Here is a 27922-nt window from a genome sequence, read left to right as displayed (position 1 = left end):
GTACCACCAAACAGGACGTCGCCTTCCTGTGCTACTGAATTTAGCTTACAACTGAAAGAATTTCTACCCCTTTTATGGTATATTTTCCGACAAGAACGAGACATTAACGAGATATTTTTAAGAAAGAAGGCTCTAGAGTGGATAGAATAATTCATTATTGATATAAAATATTCATATTAATGGAAAATTTTCAATTTTCTTTGCAGACCACCATCAAGGTCTACGCCAACTGCCTGCGACCGGACATCGAATATAAAACCCTAAGCATCACTTATGAGACGACCTGTCGCGAGGTCGTACAAAATCTTCTGAACAAGTATCGCATGAGACATCGCGACCCCCGGTTGTTTTATTTGACCATGGAGGTGACCGTGAGGAGGGCCAATGTGCGTACCATCCTGCCCCTTGACGAGGACGCGAGGCCAGCTGTCCTGCAATCCTGTCATCCTCGCGGCGATTCCAAGTACGTTCCTTGCCTGCCTTTGTACTTGACCACCGGCCCTTTCAGTTTCGGTCGGCTTCGTGACGTAATTTCAGGGCTGACGAACTATAAACACATCCCGTAGGCCGCCAAGCACGAGTTAACAATGGTTCGACGTTCTTCGCGTTGCTCACTGATATAACTCTTGGACACAAATAAATCGCTGTAAATCTTTGATATACGGTTTGCAAAGAATGTAAATATGGCTATTGGATTACGAAACAAAATGGAATTTTGATAGCGGCTGTAAATGTTATAGATCGTTGTGAAGAAACACGGGGACGTTTTTTGAGATTCCACGCGCGCCAAGTACGCATCGTAATGCTGAAGTTGCGACACGATACGGCATTACAGTGGATGAAAAATATTACAACTCACTTATAAAAAGAATGTTTGAATGTAGCTCTTTGATGATTAGAACGGGTTTATTTGCGAAGGAAATCCCTACGAGGCCGATGTTTTCTCGGCAGTCTGAGACTTCCGGCGCGACTATACGCGTAATAGAGCAGGACGAGAGCGTTTGTCTCCCGACGCAAAACCGGTGCTTTTATATAGAAATAACGCTCGGTCTGGTGTCCTTTGAACTCACCGACTCCTGCTGTTGTCATGGAATCTCTGATGCATAAACTTATGTGCTTATATATGCCTCCTCTTTGTTGCAGGTTTTCGTTGCAGACACACCGTGGCGGACTTGTCAAAATATACGACAGCGCTCTCATGTCCGGGGTAAATAAATATTTATTCTATACATACAAAATAAAAAAAACAAACTACATCTTAATACTAAATTCTAATGTAAAATGTTATATGTATAAGAAAAATTCTTGTAAAAGAAATTTGTAATTTATAATAAATTGTAAATTGCTTTGTAATATATTTTCTATCCTATAAACGCTAAATATATATATAGTTTGAAAATAAAAAATATATTTAAGTACTATACAATTACTGGTAAATTACTTTTCGCATAATATAGTATCTATTTTAAAAACTAATAATTTCACTTCTAAAAGTATTATTTAAGTTTTTTCAAAGTATTTAAAGCGGTAGTAAAATTATTACTTAAAAAGGAGTTTCAGTATGTATTGCAGTAATTGTGAGTAAACTCGGTTTATTGTTCGCAGTCTAAGTACAAAAGCCTTCTGGTCTCAGAGCAGACCACCGTAGACGAGTTGATCCAAATGCTGCTAAGTTGCTATAGCTCCAAAGAACCGGTGGAGCAATTCTCTCTCTACGAGGTCTGCGAAGGTGAAGAGTACCAAAGGAAATTACATCCCGATGATTCTCCACTCAAAGTCACGCAACGGTGGACCAGTGCGGATCGGCATCTTCGCATTAGGCGTAATCCAGATTATAATCAACATAGGCGGAGGGTATGTGATAGTAAATTCATTAAATTAGTATTTTTGCAAAAAATATTTGGTCAAATATAATTAGGTTAATTCTTGATATTACATTTTAATTGGAAAATACATTCGCGAAAGAATTGTATTACAGTTATTATTTATAATTTTGCTTTGTCTATATAAGCTGTCTCATATAGTGAATCAGCTTCTCTACTATCAATCTCTAAGAAACAGAGAGTATGAGACATTACACTTTCAAACAAAGAAATTACAATTGTAAAATCCAATCCGTGTAATTATACTGTCATCAGAATTATTCATAAGTGCTTAATAGAAAGTCAAATCTGTTACATAATCCAACGTCATTTCAGAGTATGTGGGCGTCGGACTCAAGCATTACCATGGCGATGTCGAGGCTGGATCTCCAGGATAGTCTTCCTATCCATTACAATACGAGAATCGAAAACAATAATCATTTGGGCCTACATCATCTCGCTAGAAAAAACAGCGTTACCGCAAATAACAACAACAATAACGTTATTCATCGGGATCAACATCACTCATCGTCGTTAGGTTCCATCAGTCAGACGTCACGAATCGTCGTATCCCACGGAACGGATCTTCCGCAAGTGCAGCTGCCGCGGTTGCAGCAATTTCCGCAGAGCGTTCCGTCGACGCCGCTCTCAACAAAACACGTCACTGCCTCTTCCTATGCCGATTACGAGAATTATCTTTTTATATAAGAAATCGTAAGCACGATAGAAGTTGAAAGAAGCTGCGTCGATCGCGAAAACGGTCAGAGTTACCAGAAACTCGTTGAAGATACGAGAAACATACGCATATTGCAACTGTTCGATAGCATTTGTCTTTGTGTAACATTTAGACGTCAAATACTATGAGCACTATGAAGCGTGAGCAATGTATACCTTTGATTTTTATTTAAAAAGGTAGCTTACCTTCTTTTGTTACAAATGTACATTCGAATTATCGTTGCTTTTACTCATTTTAATTAATCCTGCTATAATAGTTTGATGAAGTTCATTAAAGGAATACGAAAAATACATGATAATTTTCGATGGCCGTTATTTATATATTTGATTATAATATTTTAATGAATAGAAATTTTCTAAAATTCAAGGAAGAGATTAAATTGCAATGCTTAAATGCTCGTTTTCCGCTTGTATTTCAGCTAATTAAAGGCTGATAACACTGAACAAAGAGAATTTACGATATTTAGTTAGTAGTGCGGGAAATTGTACCAAAGGTAGACGTATAAAATTTTAGATACGTAGTATATATACACATATAAATATATATATATATATATATACAAATAAATAATATGTTCTTTCGCATTTATATAAATGTGTAGAGTTTATCAAGTCCGAAATAAATTCGATGATTTTTATAAACATTCATTTTATGTTCAAAAAAGAAATATCAAGTCGATATCTTGATAATAAATTGTTTTATATTTCTTGTAATATTAATCGATAGATGACGTCAATAAAACCGTGATTGCATAACTCAAAAATAAGACTTCACGTGGAGCGATTTAAGACGATTAATAAGGAAAAGCAAAAGATGATTAATAAGGAAAGAAATAATATTATTTATTTATGTAATGTAAAAAGTACGTAAAGAGCATTTAGTTAAGCTCGTTTAAAAACGCGATTTTAATTTATTTACAATTTCATCTATCCAAAATTTCGTGCAATCCGATTAAACAGGATACCGGTCGTATATTTCCTATACATAAACGGGAAATAATTAAGTAATATCCGCCGTTATAATGTTGATTTGAATTACCGCGAAAAATTGTAATAATCACTTTCAATGGTATAGGTATACATTTATCGTTCCTATTGCAATGATTACAGAAATGTAATTTGCAATACGTCAAACAAGTTGACTTACGATTGTAAACACATTTCCTCGCTATCGCAAAGATAAACAATTTTATCGCATTGAATTATCGCATCTGAAATTCGAAATGTTTTAAAAATTACGCGATAATGGTGATTCGCGTGACTTCATTGTTTCCACGTACAGAGAAAATGAATGAAGATTAAGCTATATCTTTTTATTACAGTGCGTTTAATATTTTATTACCAAAGAGTTTCTCGGTATGATACGTATATAAAAAACGTAGAGTAACATGTGTGTCGAATACGGCAGCCGAATGTGCATTTATCTACTGGAGTCTTTGATATGTATGTCGTCAGCATAGCGATGTGTCGATAGGATATGACTTCACGTCACACTTATGTGTCGAATTAATGTACCTACGTAAAATGTAAATATCTTTTTGTATCTTATTGTCCGTTTATATTTTATAGGAGAGAATACGAATAATGATTCATGTGTCCTAAATTATTCTCTATGTTTTTATTTTGCCTGAATATACAATTGAAGAGCCCAATTTAAAGATGTAAGAATCGGTCAGCTCCATTTTTTTGGCGAATTTTAATTTTCGAGTAGATTTAACGTACCAAACATTCTCTGCGTCTTTTGGTATAAGAAATGAATAACTCCGACAATTCCGAAAAAAGTGTATGATTTTTTTACATATTTCAACAATTTTCGTAAAATATTTTGTAAAATATACTTGGAAAAATAGGTTTCTGTTAAAATTGTAGTAAGTTTTAAAAATAAAGCTGATCGGTTTTTGTATCGAGCTCTTCAATTATAACTTAGATTTATAAGATTTTACAATAAGCCACTTTCATAGATCTGAACTAGTCGTTTCCTCAACAATATAAAAAATAATATAAAAAAAAAGATTTTATTAAATAGTAGTAACAACGCATATGAAATCAATTTTACATACATAAATAACAATTGAAAAGATTCATGATGAAATCTTACGAGTTTTAGCGCTCTGATTATAATATACAATAAATTATGCTATTTTCTTTTTTTATGCGATAAAGGTTTTTATCTGTTGTTGCATGAAAAATTTCTTTTCATTATTTTTCAAACTGTTTATCTAATATATCACATCATCAAAATACTTTTCCATTGATGAAAAACAATTTAGGGAAAATACAAATTGTTTCAGTGTTATGTGACGATAAAAATTTTTATTTACAAATGCGACAGATGTAGGAATTCGGGTACCAGTGACGTGCGGGAGAGAACCAATCGGCCGTCCACTGTAATGATTTTTAAAATATGCTTTGTCGCATTCCTCGTTTTTACTTTCGCTTTTCATCTCTCCAAAACATCACTGACGAAGGAAAGAATCACTGAGATGTAACAATAATAATCTTTACATTAAATACGATTAAAATCTAGCTATTTTAAGGGCTATTGTGGAATTACAATAATAGAAATATTTGGTATCTCACGGTTCCTCCTGTTTTGCCAGGATCTCTCAGGGATTAAGGGGAGAGGGATCGGTACGTAGGTGGGGTGTGTCAGGGGGCTGGGAATATAGCTTCTTTCTTGTTTAAAGATCAAAGGATAACATCACAGCATTGACATATCAACATCGAAACGGTCAGAGCAGCTCGTCCCTTGAAAATCACCGAAACGTTTGACGAGCTTCCGCTCGTTTAAAGATGTTTAAAGGTCGATATTCTAACGGGAAGAGAGATGTCCTCGTCTGCGTTTGTTCGAGGACTCTCGAGGAGCGCGTTGCAACAGCCGTAGCGCTTTTCACATTTGCTATAGAACAATTTACAACATCTCGTTAATTAAACGTCTCAATTCCATCTCCAAACAACTACACGCATTATACGCAAGCCATATTCTCTCATTTGCTCGTTCGCTCGCTCACGCACGCATGCATATTCTTTCTCTCTTTCTCTTCTTTTCTTAATCCACTGTACAGTCATCTTACGATCATTATAATTAGATGTACAATTGAATAACATATGACACAATTTAACGTAATAATTTACAAATATTTTATTTTTCTGTTTCTCTCTTTCTCATTCTCTCTCGCTTTCCTCATTATTGGTGCAACAATAGTGAAATAAATCTCTTCTTAAGAAAAACGGATGGATCGCGGGTGGATCACGTGGAGCATTCTACCACGTGCTATAAAACATTTGCGCGTTCATCAGTAGGCGACGCTGATCGCGCATTTGTGTGACAATAATATAGATAATATACAGAGAAAATCTTTGATCCGACGAACCAGCCACAAAAGGGAATTATCGAGGACGCTCGCGCGTGCACGAAGTTTATCATTTTTTTAACGATTCCTACACACGCGATCCAGAATTGCATCTAATCCTCGTACAAACGTCAGTCGGCCCGAATTGACGTCTCTCTCGTGATACATGCGTGAATTCTTTAACAATATGTATTAGCATTTTTAAAGAAGCTATGCTTTCGCGCTATCAATATTTATTTCGAAACTTCTTTCTGTTTTAAACAACTATTAATTAACAATTATCAATAATATATTTACAAAAAAGCTATACCGCATTTTTTTAAGTACTTATAAAAAGCTACAAATTAATCTAAATATAGATTACTTTTCGTAATACGTTAACTAGAGAATTTTCAAGTATTATTGATTTATAATAAAATTTATTATCTTAATTTATATTTACTTAAGAATAAAAAAACACATCAATTCGGGCCGATATATAACGCTGTAGCAGTCTTACACCGCATTTCCTCTTTTCGCTATATAGACATACTTTCGAAATCGCGTTACACCACCAACAATATTATGCCGTAAGCCTCGATACAAGGATAGAACATTTCATAGTATTTTAATCATACTGAGAGGATTTTCATTAGCCAAATGTTTCTCTCGCTTTATTGCGAGGGCACCTAAGGCCTGTGCTCAATCCTCGTTTGGACCTTCCAACCATATAGGGTTACATTCAATAAACACGTCGATGGGACGAACGAGGGAAATCGTCGTCGACGACTCGACGTATTAGTAGCATTGCAAGCTATAAAGACCGATAAAAATCCATAACGTTTACCACATCGACCACAAGTTCTTCTTAAAACTCTACTTAAAAATCTACGCGCATAATAGATTTTATTATCACAAATTGTAATTGTGACTAGAATTACTCTACAAATACGCTCTATGAATTAATGAAATAATCATTAATCAACTAAGCATTAATCAAATAATTATTCTAACGTGTAATCTATCAACAAAAATGATTTGTCGTCCCAAAGAGGTCTCTCGATCGTTCCCGCAATCCATCGTTACGACAATCAAAGTGATCGTCGTCGACGATTCCGCCACGATGAATCCGTTAAAATTTTACATCCCTGCGCACATTGTATAATGTCAAATTAGATCCGCGAATAGCTTCGAGATTTTTCATCTTGTATTCGAAGCTAAAAGAGATCTCTTAACTCCATCATCCTAATTACAAATCCGCGTGCACACGATGCGACAAAATACTTAGTCGTACAAGCAATTTAATTATCAATTATGAATCAAACAACATCAATCAATCGTTAAACTCTCTTTCCGTTCCAACAAATAAATATTTCGATCCTTAACTTTGCGAGCGAACGCATCGATCGCGTGAGAGCATCCGTCAACGGTGCAATACCGTAATCAACTAACTAAGCGAATAATTATTACATGCACACAGTGCGAGCCAACGAACCAAATTCCACGCAATTATCAGGTCAGTTCGCGCCCTACACGCGCACAATTCGTACAACAAATAGGATAAACTTATTCAAATCCTTGTGTCTAAATCGTCTGGATGGTAATTTCAACTTAAAGATGTTTACAAAACTTGACGGTATAAAACGATAGTTGGTGTAAAATGTTAACTATTCCCAGATAGCATGTGAATTCTATGAAACATTCTATGAATGTTCATTAAGAATATTCGTATGAATGAAACTCAAAACGAAATGTTTTCAAATATTCATGGTATGTTCATAGCATAATCATATCAAATGGCACAACTATAAACGTTTTATGAACATAAGTAGAATATTTTGTACAATATTTTATAGAATATTCTATATATTTTTATATTTATACTCTACGAATATTCTAAGGAACATTCTATAAATGTTCTTTTTAAAATAAATATGAATATCTAAATAGAATATTTCTATGTATATTTATAGAATATTTTATGCCATCTCAACTGTTTCTATTTTATACCATCAAGGTTTATACCAACTAATGTTATAAATATCTTTAAATCCAAATTACACCTATGGAATTATTTAGGCGCAAGTATAATTTAAGCAAGTTTATCATACAATATCGAAGATTCATAGCCTATTCATAGCGTATTCCAGCCTTCGTCTCTTTCATCTAACGTCGATACTCGTAGAATCATTTTAGTCTTCAGAAAATTGGTATGTTCCCAATTCGACTTTCAATGTTCCGCCTCGCCTATGATCATCCTCAATCGAAGCTTCTTATCTAACGCTTATAGGCGATGGGACTCTTTATACATAAATGCACAAATCATTTAATCAAGTCATCGAATCTTGAAAAAATTAATTTGAAAAGTATATAGAGAGAAACTACACTCTTTGAATAATTTATGCTCACAATGACATAAATCAACATGATAAATTTAATACTCTAAAATGTTTCTGTTCGATTCAAATTATTGCAAAATAAAAGATATTCGAAATTCATTTTTTTTTTGTACATATAACTTCACACAGACAATAATTTAAGAATTTTGTCGAAGTTCTACGAAGAATTTTGTTTGTTTCAAAATTCGATGACGATGACGATGATTTTTCGTTCCAACGAGATTTTGAGTCAATCGTATATTACGTATGGAAACTACGAGCGTCGATCTAAGCACTTGTGATCGAAGGATGTAGGTATTTTTAGGATCGTTTCCATCAAGCTATACATACTGAATTCTCGGCGCTACTTGAGCGTTACATGTATGAAGTATTATTAACGATGTGGAAAGTAACAGATGAATCGAAGCAGCTAAATCTTAAACTCAAATCAAATATTTTCGCCGCAGATGCACTTCCTCTAGAGGAACGTTTCCGTATATGTAGATGCGTATGTGTACGTATATGAGTTAATATACTCATCGTGTAAATTTTCATCGCTGCTTATATCCTGAGGAGTTACAAAATATTATAAAAATTTTCATCTTGATAATTAAAAAATATCTATAAGATATTACATCTTGCACAACTATAGCTATATAGTTCACTTTGCTCGGACTTCCGATCCACGAACAAGCAGAATCAATCAATCAATCGAACGGTGTTCTCGATCTGCAGAAAACCGCTTTACAGAGAATTTTGCTGTAATATGTATAAATTGACTTTACAATATTACATTCTTTTGAAGAATGTGAAATCTATTCCATCCAATATGCTTTAAATTTATTTCCTGCAAAATATCATTCATACAGCAATAATTTGTTTTGCAGATTATTGCAAAACAAATTAAATTAACAGTAAAAGAACAGGAAATAAAAATATGCAAAGTAGATTGCCAAAAATATAATCGCTAAATTTTAATAATAAATAAACAATATATTTACGTCATATTAATAACTGTATTCCTTTCTGAAACAAATGCAATAAATGTCTAAAAGTTTTTTTCTCATTAAACAACTATTTATAAGCACATCTGAAGATTAGTTAAGCGGATTTCTTTACATCCAGAATATTCGTGTACTCGCATTTCCTTGGGATTTAATTTATAGGAAATGAACTTATTGTTGGAAGCAAAAAACAGCGTGAATTTTTTATATAGATTCACAGCAATTATGACGAAACGTATTTACCTAATATGTACAAATCTAGGCTGCAAAATGAATTTCGTGGTTATCTCGAAATATATTTTGCATTCGAATTCGTTTTGCAATAACGTTATGAAAATTTCACATCGAGAAGATTCAGCGATGATTTTATATTTTAATTGTTAAAGAATTGGAACTTCTCTGTTGTTCTCAACTTTCTTATTTAACGCTTGACGTTAGATATTTATATCTGTAACTCTTTTTACAAAATTTCTTCCTAAGATAAAATTTACATTCTCAACACTCTGATAAGCGATATTGGCGCGATAATTCCTGTCGGCACCAAATCTCATGCGAAGCTTCGAAATGCTTCAAAGAGAGGCAAATATCCGTATAAATATATACCTATCTAAGATTTAAGTATTAAAAAAGATGAATGGACACGGTACGTAATCGTAGCGTGCGCAAATCAATCATGTTTCACGTTTTTCACAATAGATATCTTAATTGGTAGCAATCGACTGCACAACAAGATGTTATATGCTATAAATATTTCTCGGCAAAATTGAATTTTTTGAATTAGTAGTTTGCAAAATAATATCCTAATTAGTTTAATCACAGTTTAATGTCCTTTTTCTTCTTTGGCAAAAATAAAATTCACACTTCACTTTTATCAATATATGCGCTCACTTAATATACATATATTACAGTTTACTTTATATATACTACAGAATCTCAATAATAAATGTTCGCATTTATCGATAAGCATGGAGGTGTAAATGCGGATCTAAGTTTTTATAAAATTTATATGGAAGATTAAAGAAAAATTTTATTATTTTCTTTCTTCAAAAAATTTTGCTTATAAGTTAATAAAAAATATTCAAAATATTGATACCAATTAAGAATATTTTATATTATTATTAAATCACAAAACAGTTTTCAAAACACTATTTTTTATCGATCATGCCGTATTTAAATAGCAAACAACCCAGCACCGAAATAATCTATGCGATATTCAAATTACAATTCGACATTTCGCAGTTTTCATAAATGTATTAATTGCAAGAAATGTGTCAAATGTACTTATGCCTTTTAAATTACGACGACTAAAATAAAACAAGCATAAATAAATAGTATTTTTAAACAATTTTTATCCTTATACAAATAAAGAATAGCTAATACTCGATTCTCGAAAGAACATATAAAAATCAGTTTAAGATTACCCGCATCTAGTTTATATAGCAACATATACAATATAGAATATCGCTACTCAAAAGTGCATGCATCACCGCGTATAATATATAGGAAAAGTTCCTAATTAATTATCCTAAATAATGACTTATGCCGATGATCTATTCCGAGCTATTTTGGCTGCGAGAACGCCTTAAGATGTTTGTACGTTTTATTTGCGTTAAGTGTTATTTTTATTTTTTTCGAAAATATAATTTAATCATATCGTTCTAGGGTGCATTCCGTTTCACGCATAATACATAATGTGCATAATGCATCATTTATCCTTGTTTAACATTCGGTGAACAGCAAGGATAAATGATATATCATGCGCATCATGCGTAAAACGAAATGCACCCCTAGACAGAAAATGTTTCGCGTATGTGCCTGCAAAATGGATCGACTTCTTTCTATTTTTTACCACTGTCGATCAGATCGCTCCACAGATTGGAATCGACAAGATATACGCAATGAGCAATATCACGTACTAAAAGTTTCATGATACAATAAATATTCTTTGTAAAAAACAAATTAAAAATTTAATTAGTCGTATTTCTTAGATGCCGATTTGTAACGTATCAACGCTGCGTGAATGAAAACTTGAACGGTAATTGTTAAAGGCTTCTTACAATATTTACATAACGCCACTGATGCAAAATGTGAATAAAAATATAGAATATTTATCACATAAAAGAGTAATTTAGATTTTTAGAATTATTTCAACTAAATGTTTTTTCAGAAGTAAATCAAATATTTTGCGAATTAAATAGTGTGTATCAAGATAATGAATGATATTTATATAACATATACATTGAAAAATATAATTATATTATATTTTAAATTATATTCATTTCAGTCTATAATTATCTTAGAAAAGCCAAGTAGATTTTATTCACATCTCTGCTAAACATCTTATTTAACTTTCTTTTATCTTAATTAAAATTTGTCACAAGTGATACAGATGGAATTATCACTTGTGTGTACAATTAACATATATATATATATATATATATATATATATATATATGTGTGTGTGTGTATTATTATGTATGTATTAACATATACACAAATCGTTTTCATTGATGTGCAATGTATGTGTGTATTACGTATACTTTCGCATAGCTTCAGCAAAACGTATAAACCTATAAACGCATCATAAAGCGACGTGCTAGGTCGTTGACGCGCTTAATCAAAATCGAAAACTTTCATGTGTTCACCGCACCGATATCTTCTTCTAATTTCGAACCATGTTGTTGTCTCGTGAATCAAAAACATCTCCAAGAACAATTTTGTTTCTACATTAGTTTGTCTAATTTTGATGTTAAGTGTCACTACGTCGATCGTTAAAATCGCTTCAGCTACATCCGCCGTTGCGATCGACGATGGGTTTCAATTTCCACGATCAAATTCAAGGTTACCGAGTTGTGTTCATCATGAATCGCTCTTCAGCGATTGTAAAATTATGGTAACTACATTATGGTAACTATCACGATCGACGATCAAATTAATATATCTATAATCAGTGCAAAATTTTATTAAAGCTTTTTTTTATCTTTATTATTAAATGATTTAGCTATTAATAAAATTAGCTGTTCAATCGATCATACATTATTTTTCTAGATAATCATTAATTTTCTTCAATTGGAATTATAGTGGTCATTATCATTTCTTATAATTAAATTCTACGAGAGAAGTGAAATCTCTTTTATAAGAAATACTTAATACCGCGTCGATCGTCGATCGCCGATTCGACATAAAGACTTGGTTTTGGGGCCCGGGAGGAGTCGGTGCAGGGATTAAGGCCCCAGGGCTCTTTTCACTCTATTTCGAGTCACTTTCTATCTTGGTCTCCTCGTCCTACGCGATTTTCTCGCGCGTCTACTAGTGTCGTTGAGCTGATTCCGCGAATGGGGAATTTGTCCTGCTTATATCGCAATGGACAAGGACACCGGAAGATTATTTCGAATCGGCTGTAGAACTTCTGTTGGGATAATTTGTTTAAACGATCGTTAAACTACGCTCGAACCCTTAACTATTAGCGATAAAAACTCGCTAATTAGAAAATCGCACGTAAATATTAAAAGAAATTCACCCTTATCGTAATAATTTTAGTTTGGCAAATAATTTGTCTTTATAAAGAGTCCATCGAAGATGTAGAGTGTGTAGAATATATGTATATATGTATATAAGAAAATTTTTTGATTAGAATTTATATTCGCAAATTTTTTGATTAGAAACAATTTTAAATTATGTAAAGATTATGAAAATGAGATCGAATTGTTCAGAAAAAGTTTTCGAGTTTCTTCCTAATTGCGTGTGAAACTTTCGAAAAAGGTTCGAGAATAAGTTTCTGTAATACTTCATATGAAAAATGCATAGTGTCGATTTGGTTGAATACGTGAACGACTTTGAGTAGTATATTTTAACAAGGAGTACCGAATGCAGTCAAATGTGTGTATTTTCTTTTACAGTATTATTCCATAATATTATCTTCCTTTTGTATAAAGTAGCATAAAAGATGTTATGTACGATATCATGTGCATCTCAAAACGATGCGTGCACTTTGTCGTGGCCAGTAATTATTACGGTGAGCATTTGATACATTTGGCATAGTACGCTTAATTGTTATAATGAGCGGAGTTGACATGTTCCCTCTACATAACACGCAGCAGAGCCCTTAAGCATACATCATCAGGTAAGTACAACTTGATGGTATTTGTGCGTGAGAATAGTTTGGTAGTTGGTATGATCAATGACTATAGCATAACTCTGCAATTGTGAATGACATCGCCAGAGTGATACACGTTCGTGATATTGATTGGGGCATTAATTGGCGAAGACGCGACGTACAAAGATGAAGATATGCTTTTATAAATAGATAATATGTGCGAATTGTTGAATTTGTAATGTGCTAATGGAATTCGTTCAGTAATAACAGCGTTTTTGCTTTCGATTCTTTGCAGTTTGACGATAAACAATTAAGATTTATCGGAATGAACATATTTTGATAACACTTGCACGCTACTCTGTTGATTAGTAGCATATCAGAAGAAGAAGAAGAAGAAAAAGAGAAGTAGAAGAAGTTTTATAATGAAAACCGTCTTTGTTGTTCATTATTAATAAAATGTAATTATACAATTAATCGCGAACGTTATCAAAGTATTCAGCAGTGTAAAAAGGAATAATAGCAGCGTATAATGCAAATGTGTATCATTATAAACACAAGAGCTTTTGGAAGATAAGAATGCATGTTTAAAGCATGCCAGAAAATTTTCAGTTTTCCAACAGTTACGTCGCAACTAAATCGTGTTCTCCAATTAAGCAGCAATTAAAATTTTACATTTCAATTTATATATATATATTTTTGTTGGCAGCGCGAATAAAAATGCAAGCGCAAATTGTTTTCCGGGATTAACGTGCACGCTGCTGGCGAATGGTAGCGTATTGAAGTTCCTCAGAAGAGTAGTGGGCGTCGACACGAAAATCTGGCTGAAAGTTACATCTGATGCCGATCGCTGGCGTAGAGTAACGCAACAGGAAACAGCCCCCACTAACAGAGCGCAGCGATCTTATCGCGAGGTAGCGTTGCGCACTTCCTTAGCGTTCGGTAGCGTTACCGGGAGGCGAGCCCGCTAAAGGGCGGTGGTGCGCAGATGGGGACAGCGCTGAAGCGACAGGCCCCGGGGCCCCAGCTCCTAAATAGCATTAAGACTCGAGTCGTGCTGTTTGCGACGTCTCAAAGTATTGCCATAATCGATGCTATGTTCTTCCTCGCCATACTCGTGATCCATGCGTTCGCTTCGATCCATCCGATCCATTCGTGATCTTCTCGTTGACTCATCTCTAGCTCCTGAATTAGAAACAGAGCAAGATTAGATTGTAATTTACAAAGTGATATCTACACGACTTGCTCAAACAAATTTGTGATTTTATGTCCTTATGTTTTCTTAAAGAGCAGATTCATTAATAGTAATGACTGAGAAGTGATATAATTATTAATGCGGATATTTAATTAAAGAAAGGCAAATCAAAATGGCAATCTGTCATAAATATGCTAGCTATAAGACATCGAATTGTATTTATATATAACTTTTTTATTTTTGTTCTTAAATTTTTTATTAAAATAAAATTTTTTTATATTAAGAAATTATCGACTGTACAAATTTCACCGCAAAGAATTATCTACATCACTCAAACTCTACCCTACGTAAAAACAAACATCACTTGGATCCTGAATAATTATTGATGTGAGCATAAGGATGAGATTTCAGCCAAATCATTCCAACATTTCATGCTACTTAATCCATGCAAGCTCTAAGCAAAAAAAAGACCAAATAAAAAAAGAAGGTACGGCGCAAAGACTCCGACGTTCGAACTACCGTTGCGCAGGTGCGCAGAAATCGAGAAGTAGAAGAATGTACTCGTTTATTCATCGATATATTGGTACAATCTCGAACATATATTATGTGAGACGATATAAATCGCGTAAGATCTACGACAGATAAAGAATTCCTTCACTTCTGTCCTCTCGACTCACGCTGCTACGTCGTTAATATCTCTCTTTCTAACGTTAGATAATCTCTATTCTATAATCCTATTCTATGTGAGAAGGGTTGGTGAAGGGCTTACGAAACAACATTATCAAATAAAACGAATATGTATAAGGCTAGACTTCGTGACATGTTAAAAATTTCAATAAATAAATAAATTTTAATATCAATTATTTTATAGAGTAGACAGTTAAAATCAGATTAAAAATGTAATTAAATGTAGGATAATTTATAAAATTTCATTTATTGTTTTATCAAAAAACATGCTTGCTATAAATAATAAAGTATAGAATATTAATTTTAAAGAAAAGATATTAATTGATTTGCAACTAAATAAAAAATATGTCGTAGCCAGAAGTTTAGCCAAAAAAAAATTTTATTGGAATAGGAATAAAAAAATGAAGTAAATGTCGGTGGCGTAATTGCGTTAATACAGTAGCAATCAAATAACTACTATGACATTAATAATATTTAAAATTAATAAAATATTATATGAAAAGCTTTCATAATACTCGTAAATTTTATGTCATAAATGAAAATCAAATATTTGTACGCAAAAGCATATAATTATATTTTCTTTATTGAAATAAAATATATAATAAAATATGTAGTAAAATTGAAAATGTTAAAAATTAATTATACAGTTGAAATTTAGAAGATATTTTCGCATTTAACAATAAGTTAAGTTCTTTCAAGTAGAGAAGGTTCAGAATAAGATTTGAATTATAATTTGTAAAAATCTTACATATTAGATAATCTCTGATTGCTCTCTCTGTGGCGAACTAGTTACTCCACCGTGTAAAGAAAAGTAAAATAATGGGAATCATAAATCATTTTCTCTCCTCGAGAGAAATAAAATCGGGTCGGTTCCGTGTTTCCGGGCCCATGCACCAAACCCATCTGTACTTACAACGCGCCCTTACAAAGGTATTCCTACACAGTTTCTCTAATTTTTTCAATCGCATCCGCACCCAGAATTAAATATTCACGGGCCGAAGCGCACAATTTGGCCGGTTTATGCCGCATAAAATTGCATCCGCGATGAAGCAGGAAGTAGAAGCGGCCGCACAATGACAGGTATGTCCCGCGCTCGGGTCTTCTTAACTCGATTGTTTCATCTTGGTCTCTTGGTTACCGCGACCAAGTTGCTAGTTGTGTTTTCGGATGACTCCCGTGGCAGCCACCGCCTCCACTTTTACACGTAAACAAACAGAACATCGGAGTCAGAGCTCGTTGCTGACAACAACAAAGCCAATAATCTGTGCGTGCCCTCGCGACAGTTTCGTGGCTGAAATTTTTTTTTATACGTTGCACCCAACGATAGTACGGCGTAAAAAGTTTAAAAATTATATTTGTAAAGAAAATAAATAAAAAGAAGTAACCTCAGTAGCACAATTCAATATATCCCCAATGTTTCGCCAATGAATTGTACTATTCGGGAAAATCGGGTATAGCTTTATTGGCTTTTGTCTCGCAAAAAATACGCTATTGCGCAAGTGCAATCACGTAATATTTTTGTCATCAATTTAACATTTAAGAACGCGTAGACTTAACGAAAAATTTTTGAATATTTTTAATTTGCGTAAAATAAAATCAGAGAATAAATTAAACACTGTAAATATTCCGAAAAAATCAATAGATATATTTATCATATCTAATATTTATAGAAAGACAAATATTAATACTTCCGTCGGATACTAAAAAACATCTACGTGCGCGCCGTTTTTATAAACATCTATACTTATTTATATAAAATTCAAGGAATAAAATATTTAAATAAAATTTTGAAAAAAATATTGAAAAATATATTGAAAAAAAATTATTTAAAGTACTTTCTCTTTCTTTAAATATTTTAATTAGATTTAATAAAGAAATTTTTCTATTAATAAAGAAATCTCGTGAATAAAATAAATAAAGAAAGCACTCGTGATCGATGATAGCGTAATGTGTACGAAGTAAGTTGCAATTAAATAAAATAAGCGTATATATATATTTAATGATTAAATACAAGTATGAGAAAGGAAAGTTTCTGCTGATTATATAAAAATAATTGGGGAAGCGACTACACAAATAAAAACGAAATTTATTCGCACTAACGAAAAAGAAACGCGCCTCGGTCTTACTGCACTGGGTACAAGTTCATATCGACCCGTACGTTTGATCCGTATATTGCGGCTGAAAAGAAATATAACGTCAAGATAAGGTGATATTTTGATTTGATGATAAACGATTATGCAAATGATGCAGAGATATTTTTAAGTCAACAGCATTGCTTCTTCGATGGATGTGTGAAATAGAATACGGAGTTAGAAATTAATAGATTGTTAGAGATCATTAGTACATAATTACATATATAGATTATTAATAAAATTATACGTAACGCTGAAATAAATATAATGTATATAAATAAAAAATTATGCATTGTAATTATTTATAGAGAATATATAAATGCATTTATAGTACACTAACATTTAAATTACATTATAACGTATAAGCATTGATCTCATAATTTAAAAAATTGATGTTATATAAAAATAATGAAAATACTGCATAACTTTTTGAAACTATTATGAAAAAATAGAAAAATAGAAAACATATTAAAACGTTAATATAAATGCAAAAATATAAGTGCAAAAAATCGCTATATTTTATGTATGCAAGTTTAATATCATGCTACAATAAAATAATAGACATTCTTAAACTATAACATCAATAATAATAGATGCATAGATCTCATAACGTCAGACTATTAACTTGCATTAATTATTTCTAACGGATCTTTAAAAAGTAATTTGTCTTCTAAATTATTTTAAAATGATTTCATGCGACGACAATGTGCACAATTAGCAAACTGTATGCTAAATGAAGGAATACAACAAATAAGGAATACGAGAATACAAAAATATGTTTAAGGAAAATATTGGGTTACCTCTTCGATGATAGTAAGTCTCATGAGAAGCACCTGAGAGAGGATAAGAATCGATTGTTAGTGACAAAATTGAATCTCGTTAGATTACTGATAGGACTAGAAAACGGGAGCGAAGGTAACGATTTTGAAAAAAAGTGAGTTTGAGACACGTGAAACAAATGGTTGGATTATGCAGTTGGATTATTAAATCTGCAAAACGCAAATTAACAGTGATAATTAATAAAAATGATATCAATATTACAATTTCCCTACTCAACAATATAAACAATATAACACATGTATATAGCAGTTACATTGTTGAATAGAAAATTGTAAAAGTGCCTTCCATTTAGTGACATAAGTCAACACAAATATCTTTCCATCTTTGTTACTTATGGAATGCGAAGAAAGAACAACGATTTCGATCTGTGTCAAAAAGGCATTCTGATACTATTAATTTGTAATCTGCAGGGAAATGAGATATTGAGAGGTGTGTTAATAATGTGTGTTAATAATTTAAAATTATTTTCCCGAGATATTATGATCAATACAACAATTTTCTCAAAGCCAATATTTCGACCTCTAGTTAATTTTAAGCATTGCCAAATTCGTTCGTAGATAAATCTGACAGTGCCAAAGACGTCAACCTATGTATTACGCGTTGATTTGCGTCAATACGACGATGTCTCTGCCAGAAATAACATTATAAATCATCGCCGATTTGACATTGGCTCCTGTGTCTCAATAATTTTAGATGGTTTCCACAAAATCATCGTCAAATGACCGAAATATTGGCTATATTTTATTACTTAAAATCTTTCTATTATCCTGAATTCCATTATTATTTGTGCTAGACAAAAATATGACCAATTTAGAATTTTCTATATTTGCATTTAGTTTAAGACATAGAAAGAGTTTAAAACATAGAAAGAAGGGTTTTGCTGAAATATTAAAAATTAATTTAACAAGATAGAGATCTAGAATAATTTTGTTGGGTCATCAAAATAATTATGTGGAAACTCAAGCATATGAGCAATGCTGCAAAAAATTTTGATATTCTAACAATCAGCTTAAGCGTTCTACATAATTATTTCGATAGTTCAACAAAATTATTTTTAAATCTGTATCTATCTAAATTTTTAGATATAAAACTTCAGCAAAACCATTCTTTCTTTGTGAATCTCTTGATATGCAAATCTATAAATCTTTAAACACATTTGTATATGTAACGAATGATCTTCAACTTATCGAAACAATCGTGATACCTGATGGCACACGTTGAGGGTACGTATCCGTCGATGCATCAGGTGCTGTCACGGCGCGAGGTATCGTGGAAAAATCTGGAGGATGCGTTGCCCTCCAGTAGGCTTCAAGATACTCGGCAACGTGTTCGCACGCTTCCTCTAATTGATTTTCATCTAGGATAACATCAAACATCTCTAACGGACACTGTGCTAGCTTTTCGGCAGCCACCATTTGTACATTAAGATGACGTATCTGGGATTTTCCTCGGGTCTTAATCAATCTTTGCAGAACTTTTGGCGAAGAAATTTTTAGATAAACGACCGTGGGTGCTAAGCTAGTCTTCATCAACTGCGACGGATGATTTATTGTGTCGCAGTCCAACACGACTAGCTAAAATTGCATATTAGACCTTTCGATTAATTCAGTTGACATAATAAATTAATTTACTGTGTTTAAATTATTTATGGAAAATTTCTTTATAATATTAAAATTAATATTTAATTAAATTTAAATAAAAAAATGTTAAAAAGTTTATATTATAATATTTTATTTACAAACCTGTAACGTCCTGGCAAGTTCAAAAATTCTTTCGATCTCTTGTTGAACTTCTGCTAAACAACTACTCCTGCTAGATGTTCGCTCCATGATCGCTCTTTTAGTTGGATTGTTCAGCAAGGATCTTTTTGCTAATGATATATCCGCCATTACTCGTGTGATAATAATTCTGTAATAATAAATAATTTTTAGCAAAATTAATAATATAATAATTAATAAATTAATATTAGATTTCTTCTATTTAACACAATAACAAAAAAGGGAAAATTAGGACTGATGAGAATCAAAGCGCTGCTAATTACAACGTTGATTTTTATCAGTCTAATAACTAATTCGCCCTCTTTTATTGTTGTGTTAATAATATAAACATACAATTTTAAACATTAATTTTTTAATACTTAAACTGTCACGACATATTTAATGTGCATACATATTGTTACAGTAATACCTTGTATATAGATTAAATCAGATTTAGTTACTTAAAAGTATATATAAAAAGAATGGATGGCTATATTCCTTTTTCCTTGCTGGTACGAGAAAGAAAACCTGCTTACAATTAAGACTGATATATAGCTATTTATTTTTCTTTATTAGTAACAAGAAAAGATCAGACTACGTAAGATAATATATAAAGAGTCTTGACAGACCTTCCTTCAAAACGGTGTTTAAGAAAATCAAAGAGTGCCTTCTGCATCATATCCGTCACTTGATAACCTTTGAGCGATGGTCCTACCAGCACCACGGGCCTCATGGAAGGTACTACATCATAGGGAGTTGTCGTCTCCTGAAAATTGGAGCAAACAATTAGTTCGGTTAATTGAGATGAGGCGCATTCGCCGGTATCGACCCCAGGTAGTCTCACTTACGTAGGACTGCTTGAGCACGGTATGCAATATTGAAACATTGAAATCAGTTAATGGCCACGTCGACTTGACACATGCGACCTCCTGCACGGCCAAAGTCCTTCTCTGAATGTGCGAACGCCCACGAGACATCCTCTTCAAGCACCGAAGGTACTTTGGCCAAGCAGCATGTTAGTAACTATGATATCGGGCTAAAGAATTAACGGCCTCTTACGAACTATAATCGGTTTGGCTTATATTCAACCTTATGATGGACGATTTTCGCCACAACACGCGACTTCAGCTACAGAAATAATCTCTAACCAAACATGTATTACAGTGATGGTAAAAGAAGTGATCAACAGTGTGTTAGAATAGTGAAAATATTTACCAGTCATTTCTAGTTATTGACTACATTTGATATTACGTATAACCAGTATGATACTATTGTTTTGTACCATTTAAAATAAAAAACTTTCACAAACTGTTTGTGGAACCATAAAAATTTTAATAAAAAATATTTAATTCACTTTGATAAATTAATAATTTTATAGAAAAAGAAGTAATTCAGTTATACTAAATCATTGAAGCAAGCAATTTTTTAACAAAACATGAAAGAATATATCGAAAAACATTTTTTTAAATGGTATTACATTTTATATATTTTTCTCTAAAAATTTGCTTTAATAAAATTTATTTGTGTCAATTCTTAGTCGTGGTATTTGTAAAACATGGATTGTCAATTACATACAGTCAGTGGCATAAAAGTCAGTGTTACGCAAAAAGAAAGTGTCTAAAGAACGATTGATAGTGCATAATTATTTAAAATAATATTGATAGTGCATAATTATTTAAAAAAGATAGCAATAAAATGCATTGTAGACTAGATGTTTTAGTATTAGCAATAATTAATTAAATCCGATACATTATGCGGTTAATAAAATAACAATTTATATTGCTAATTTAAGTTTATTAATAATTTATTACTTGCATAATATTGAGTTATACTTTAATTATTTTGAAGATATAGTCATACAATTTTGAGTTATCTCCAATGTGAATAGTTTATTTTATTTAAAAATGTATTTAAATTAATTTATCGCTTTCTTAAGTTTTAAAAGATAGTCTTTAGCTAAACGTCATTCATTTAAAAGCTTTTGATTGGAATGCAGAGTTGAAAAGAACTCTTTTAACAACTGAGCATAAAGAAAAAAGATTCCAATGGACAAAGAAAAATATTGATCGTGATTTCTTCAATATCATTCTGATGAAGTTTTCTTTTGGACCTTGGATTTATCCCACACGTGGTCGGTACAACCCTTCCTCCAAAGGTTAACATCTTCTAAAAATTTATAAGTAGGATTGTTTATGTAAATAAAATTGCAGTGTTTTGCATATCTTTTCCGAAAATTTTGATGCTAATCGAATATTGTAAATATAAGAAATCATTATTAAGATCTGTAGAAAAGAGTTTGAACGAAATAATGGAATAATTGCAAATGGAAACGCAACTGGAATAATTGCAAGAAGAAAACGATTCGAAATATCAAAACCATTTGTGCACGCAGTGCAAACGTGAAAATGAAGCCATCAAGATTATCCTTCCTAATGTGCAGGCGCAAATCCGATTGAAAATCTAGTCAATTATAAAAATGAAGCTTCGAGAAAAACCAATATTTAATCTAAAGCAGTTATTTTGGCAAGATTTAGAGGTTCTTACCCAAGACTCTGATCGAAAATCTCGACGAAAGCATATCTCGATGCTGTGAAGCTATAATAAATAATAATGGTGATTGAACGACATACTATGCATTTTAGTGCTTGTAATATACTTTAAAAATATAATTTTAATTTCGAATATATATTTGATTTCTTTTAGAGAACAGCTAATGACGCTCTTGTACCACTGACTGTATATCTATACAAGTAAGAGAAGTGTGTTAATCTAAAACTTGAAATTTAAAATCGACTGGTAAATTTTAATATCATAGACAATGTCCATATGAATTATTTACTCATTAATAGAGCCTTGGCAAAATATAATTATCTCAACGTTTCTTTGTGATAAATTTTATTTCTCTTATTCAGTCTAAAAATTTTCGCTAATAAAATTTTTTATTTATATATTATAAAATACTACTGCTAGGAAAATTGCCTTGACATGGACAAAGCCTAGTGTCGCAAGATTATATGTTAGAAACAGTAAATAGAATTGTCTATACGTCTAACTAGCGTGAGAGAAATGCATCATGCTATTGTATACAGCTATTATCTGTATCGTAAGGAAGAGTATTAAATAAACCGTGTGCAATAATCAATACCGAAGCGAACAATTCTAGAATTATCAGACATTTTTTTTAACATCTCAGTGTGACAGCTATTATTGTGCATGACGTCATTGAGCATCACGCCAACTGAGTAGGCGTACAGTGTCTACTAATCTAAATGTAGAAGTTCAAAAAGGTGTTAAGCTATGCGTGATGCGTTAGATATTCGCGATAGCGTAGCACGCCGAACGTTTACCGGCTTCTTGAAGAAGTTCTTTCGCTTCTCCTTAGCGGGTGGGGTTGTCAGGGTTGATTTGCCAGGTCGTACGTTCCCGACACTGTCGCTGTCATCACCTGTCGAAAGAATACGAGGTTATTTGAAATCTCATCTTTATCTCATGATCGATGAGTCCCTCTTTCTCTCAAAGAAGCTATGAAGAAGCACTCAACTGATGAGATGCAGCCTAGACATAATTCACTAATTTATGCTTGTGTATATCTGCTTATAGCAGCGGCTATCAAAGCAGCTAGCTACAGCAGTACTAAGGATCGCATGTGTGTGTGTGTGTGTGTGTGTGTGTGTGTGTGTGTGTGTGTGTGTGTGTGTGTGTGTGTGTGTGTGATGAATTGCACGAATACGGTGACTTACCCGAAAGCTTTAGCAATGAAATGAACACTAATAGGGCGTGTGAAGCGAGAGCACAGTGAGCAATTTTTTGTCGCGAAAGAGCATAAATGAAGAAGCTCATATTTCTGTATAAATCGCAAGAAATGAAAAAAAGATTCTAATATACTTTCGTATTAAATATCAATCTGCTACAGTATGACAATATTATAATTTACATGTTCTATCAAACTTTATTATTTGCGCACATGCAGTTTTATTCATTTGCGAATTACACAGAAGTTGCTTCGATTTAAAGTTTTCGATATAAGCACTCGAAGCTGGTGTTTGTATGTTTCAAATAGTGGGATACTTAGGATCTCAAGCGAGTGTTATTCGTCACATTTATTTTTTGTTTCGACCGGCCTGTGGCAACGATCCGTCCGCCTGTAATTCACTGTCGAGGATCAAGCTGAGAAAGTTCCCGATCAGGTATACCGAAAATTGGGTACACCGTAAATTTTGGGGGGGAAAGAAAGAAGGACGTGCTAGGATACCTGGCGTAGGTGGTGTGGAACCACGTGAGGGCATACCACTCTCGCCTAGGTTCCCTGAAGACCCTCCTCGCGTCGAGTAGAGTCCTTTCGTACCACGCGCGGCGGTCGCCTGCAACCTTAAGGCCTCTAGCTTCACAGGTGATGGGATGAATCCCACATCGCAATTCTCTTTCACGAGCCTGCCAATCCACCAGTTATTATCATACTTCTCCTAAAAAGATAGAAGACTTAATAGTAAAGAAAATTTTAAAATTATACAATAGGAAAATTTACAAAACAGAGAATGTATATTCGTACCTTGATGTGAAGAAAGTCACGAACATCAAAGCTGACAGCTGATCCGTGCACAGGTGAGTCATCATCGACGGATCCATCATAGCTCACGTTAGTCCGCACTGCAAACGCTACTGGCTTCGACTGAAACGTAAATTGAAAAGTAGAAATAAGAACGATTGAGTCCTCAATCAGTGTACTTTAATTTATATTGATCAATGTTAAAATTTTTATTTTTGTCAGTCATCAGTGTAATAAAATTATAATAAATCTAATGTTTAAATAAATCAATTTTAATAAAATGTTATTTATAAAAAATTAATGTATGAAAATATATTTGTTTTATATAATTTATACGCGATTATTTTGTTCCAAAAAGTAAATCGGATCATCAATCTCGACGACAAATGTGCGGTATCGTCTCGTACCACCGCGCTTAGTTACGTATCATCGTTCCCTTGCCCGTGTTATCGACTTTTCTATCAGGTCACGGTGCGACTCCTATATCGCGACGTGTACATAAACACGTATAACTATATCGCATGTAGAGAATAGAAAATAAAAGCCGGCCACACCGATGAGCTTCACGGCCGATCGACACATTGTCATATGCGTGGACGCATGTTTCTAGTGACAACATCGTCCCTTCAATAAAGAATAAAAGAGTATTGCAAAGCTTTTCATTTTTATTGCGACGAGCTCTATCCTTCGAAGGTCGTCTCAAGCCAATCAATATCCATTTACTATTAAGCCGAAGAAAACTGAGCAGATCAGGTCCTTGCATTTGATGTTCCTGCTATTTCATAATTTCAAAACCATGTTTATCATTTAATCCTACAATCTATCGTTATAATTCATTATAAATAGAAAAAAATTAAATTTCGCAATTTAATTCTTTATTCAAATATTTGCAAATTTAACCCTCCGTTTGTAATTATATTTTTACTCCCTCCGTCTAACTTCAGTTTTTCTACTGTTCTAGACTTTTTCAAAAAGTGTGAAAAAATTCAGGATTACTTTTTAACAACCTCATTACATTACCGAATAGGTTTTTGACGGACCATTTTAGAATGGCAAACCGAACTTCGCTCTCCTTTATTTCAAAAAAATTTGAGAATAAAATTTTGTGCCAAAAAAGACCCAGATTGCAAGTGGAAGGACAAAACATACAATGCAATATTGTAATATAAAAGAGAAAAGAGTAAAGTATATTATCCAACAAATACCAACTAAAAATAACATAACTGTTAGTTTATAATTTTCCATAATATATAACAGTTATACAAAAAGGATTATTTTATTGAAGCATCTAAAACATAGCTAGATACAGATCTGAAAATAATTTTGTTGAACTTTCAAAATAATTATGTAGGACACTCAAACTGATTGCTAGAATATCAACACTTTTACATAGGAATACTCTGCATCATGCTTGAAATTTCTATATATATAATTATTTTGATAATTTAACAAAATTATTTTCATAAATCTGTGTGTATATATTTAGTTAAATTTTTACTTCTTCAACAAAATTGTTTTCTTTGTGTATACAAGTAAAAATTTATAAACAAAATTAATTCTTAATAAAGTAAGATGATTAATGAAATGAATCGACACTTCAAAAAATTGCTCGCGCGTGTTCCGTAAAACATTTCTTGATATGTGAGTATCGATATTATTACCGCATTTAAGCATTATTACCGCGTTAAAACCGTAACACTCATACAGCTCGTATTTTTCCATAGATTTATCTTTATGGCTTGAATAAGCGCAAAAAGAAGTTCTGTGAAATGTCCGATTGGCATCTCGCTGAGTTTTGTTTGTTCTTTTTCCTTCCTATCTCTTCTATCTTAAAATTGCAGACGCGTTATGTCATTTTTCATATAAATTTATAATATTTACATTACGTCGAAGAAATATAATAATGCGGCGATAATGAGATACTCGATCGATAAACGATGATTCCGTGCGAAAAAATAAGAATAGCATAGAGCTGTGAGAGCGGAACGTGAAAAAAATAAGAATAGCATAGAGCCGTTTTCGCGGAACGAACTAGAGCATACGAAAAATCAATGACTTACTCTGGCTTTTTCAAGTTGATTGAGGGCCTGCCTCTCCTTCTCGCGTCGCAAGCTCTCTTTCTCCTCGTCCAGCGAAAGATCCGAGCTCGGCTGGGAGTAGTTTGAGTCCGCCGAGCCCTAAGAGAAATCAAACAAATCATCCATTATATAAATCCGCGAACTTTCATACGTAGCAAAAAATTTGAGAAAACTAAGAAAAAATTTTTTTAATAGACATAAAAAAATTCTTATTTGACATTTGTGGTGAATTAATAATCTCTTGCAAAAATGATCTTAGAAAATTTTTAACTTTTAACACAAAATCTCAGATGTCATTAAAACTTAGATAATTTTTTGTTTTCAAGGAAATTTTTTATTTTATTTTAACAAGATCAATGTCAAATATTAATTTATCTCTCTATCATAAAATATATAATATTTTGAGCAAATGATGTATTCAATTAAACATTTGTATAAATACAATATATTTCTGAAAAATATTTTTTGTGATTAAAATTTCTATTTTAATAGAATCACCCACCAGTAAATTTTTTCAAATTTGTACACATTAACATATTAAAATGTAATGCCTTTTACGTCAGTCTTGTAAACTGAATATTTCAAGGTAAGTTTCATCCCTTGAAAATAGCTTACTTAAACAGTATTTATTTATTCTGTGTACAACGTTAACTGTGACTTTATCCGCGAGACCGTGAATGATAAAGCCCTACGACGCAGTTCATTACGTCTATTACGCCCTACAAGTAGCGACGCAGATTACCTTGTAACAAAGGAAATCAGTCTAGCAAGTTAATTAGTTCCTGTTAAGATTAAATGAATCGATCGAGCATAGGAAGCAAGACTTACGTAAGCTCAATGTTCGTCATAAGCAAGAAATTAAGACTAGAACAAGCTTCAATTTGCATATTAATTAGAGAAATGAACGATTTATTAAGTATTTATTAAGTATTTCAATTAATTTAATGTTACGTATGTTCGATTGTACTTATGTCTACAAATATGATTATGTAATCAATATAACAAATAATTATGTATTCACACACAGTATAACAAATTCATATAATCTCCAAAATTTGTATTTTAAAAATATCTTTTTATATATTTGTTATTATAGATTTATCTCTTCAATTCCTCTATTAAAAAAAAATTATAGTTTTCCATTTAATGAAGATATGAGATATATTTCTTACATTAATTCCTTTTATATAAAATTTACTTTTACGTTAACAGTAATTATAATTTCATAGCAGTGTGATAAAATAGCAGTGGATATGTGCAGAATGCGTTTATTTAATGTTGAC

The 27922-nt window shown here is 32.5% G+C and overlaps 2 protein-coding genes across 22 annotated transcripts in view; one reads left to right on the top strand and one right to left on the bottom strand.

Annotated features, from left to right (window-relative positions):
- rau (RA domain-containing protein rau) overlaps window positions 1-4200 on the top strand; it is a 34807-nt gene extending 30607 nt beyond the window's left edge. The window contains exons 3-6 of the mRNA XM_011064992.2: window positions 207-463; window positions 1144-1207; window positions 1606-1854; window positions 2199-4200. Coding sequence (XP_011063294.1) covers window positions 207-463; window positions 1144-1207; window positions 1606-1854; window positions 2199-2570 — 942 coding nt within the window. The 3' untranslated portion in view covers window positions 2571-4200. The remainder of the gene's footprint in view (window positions 1-206; window positions 464-1143; window positions 1208-1605; window positions 1855-2198) is intronic.
- Window positions 4201-4890: 690 nt separating this feature from the next.
- Window positions 4891-27922, bottom strand: part of Ca-beta (Calcium channel protein beta subunit) — a 96689-nt gene continuing 73657 nt past the window's right edge. For 13 of the 21 annotated variants that reach the window (XM_087406574.1, XM_087406575.1, XM_087406581.1 and 10 more), the window contains 9 exons: window positions 26622-26738; window positions 24565-24684; window positions 24268-24478; window positions 23363-23460; window positions 20645-20781; window positions 20001-20166; window positions 19463-19832; window positions 18219-18251; window positions 4891-14589 (listed from right to left, as the gene is read on the bottom strand). In XM_087406574.1, coding sequence (XP_087262700.1) covers window positions 14435-14589; window positions 18219-18251; window positions 19463-19832; window positions 20001-20166; window positions 20645-20781; window positions 23363-23460; window positions 24268-24478; window positions 24565-24684; window positions 26622-26738 — 1407 coding nt within the window. In that variant the 3' untranslated portion in view covers window positions 4891-14434. Of the gene's footprint in view, window positions 14590-17386; window positions 17465-18218; window positions 18252-19462; window positions 19833-20000; window positions 20167-20644; window positions 20782-23362; window positions 23461-24267; window positions 24479-24564; window positions 24685-26621; window positions 26739-27922 lie in introns of all 21 variants that reach the window. The other 8 variants (XM_087406577.1, XM_087406583.1, XM_087406593.1 and 5 more) reach the window with 6 other exon arrangements.

The sequence above is a fragment of the Acromyrmex echinatior genome, chromosome 5 (genome assembly GCF_024713525.1).
Source record: "Acromyrmex echinatior isolate Ae372 chromosome 5, ASM2471352v2, whole genome shotgun sequence".
NCBI lineage: Eukaryota > Metazoa > Arthropoda > Insecta > Hymenoptera > Formicidae > Acromyrmex > Acromyrmex echinatior.
This window is presented reverse-complemented; position numbering and strand designations above follow the sequence as displayed.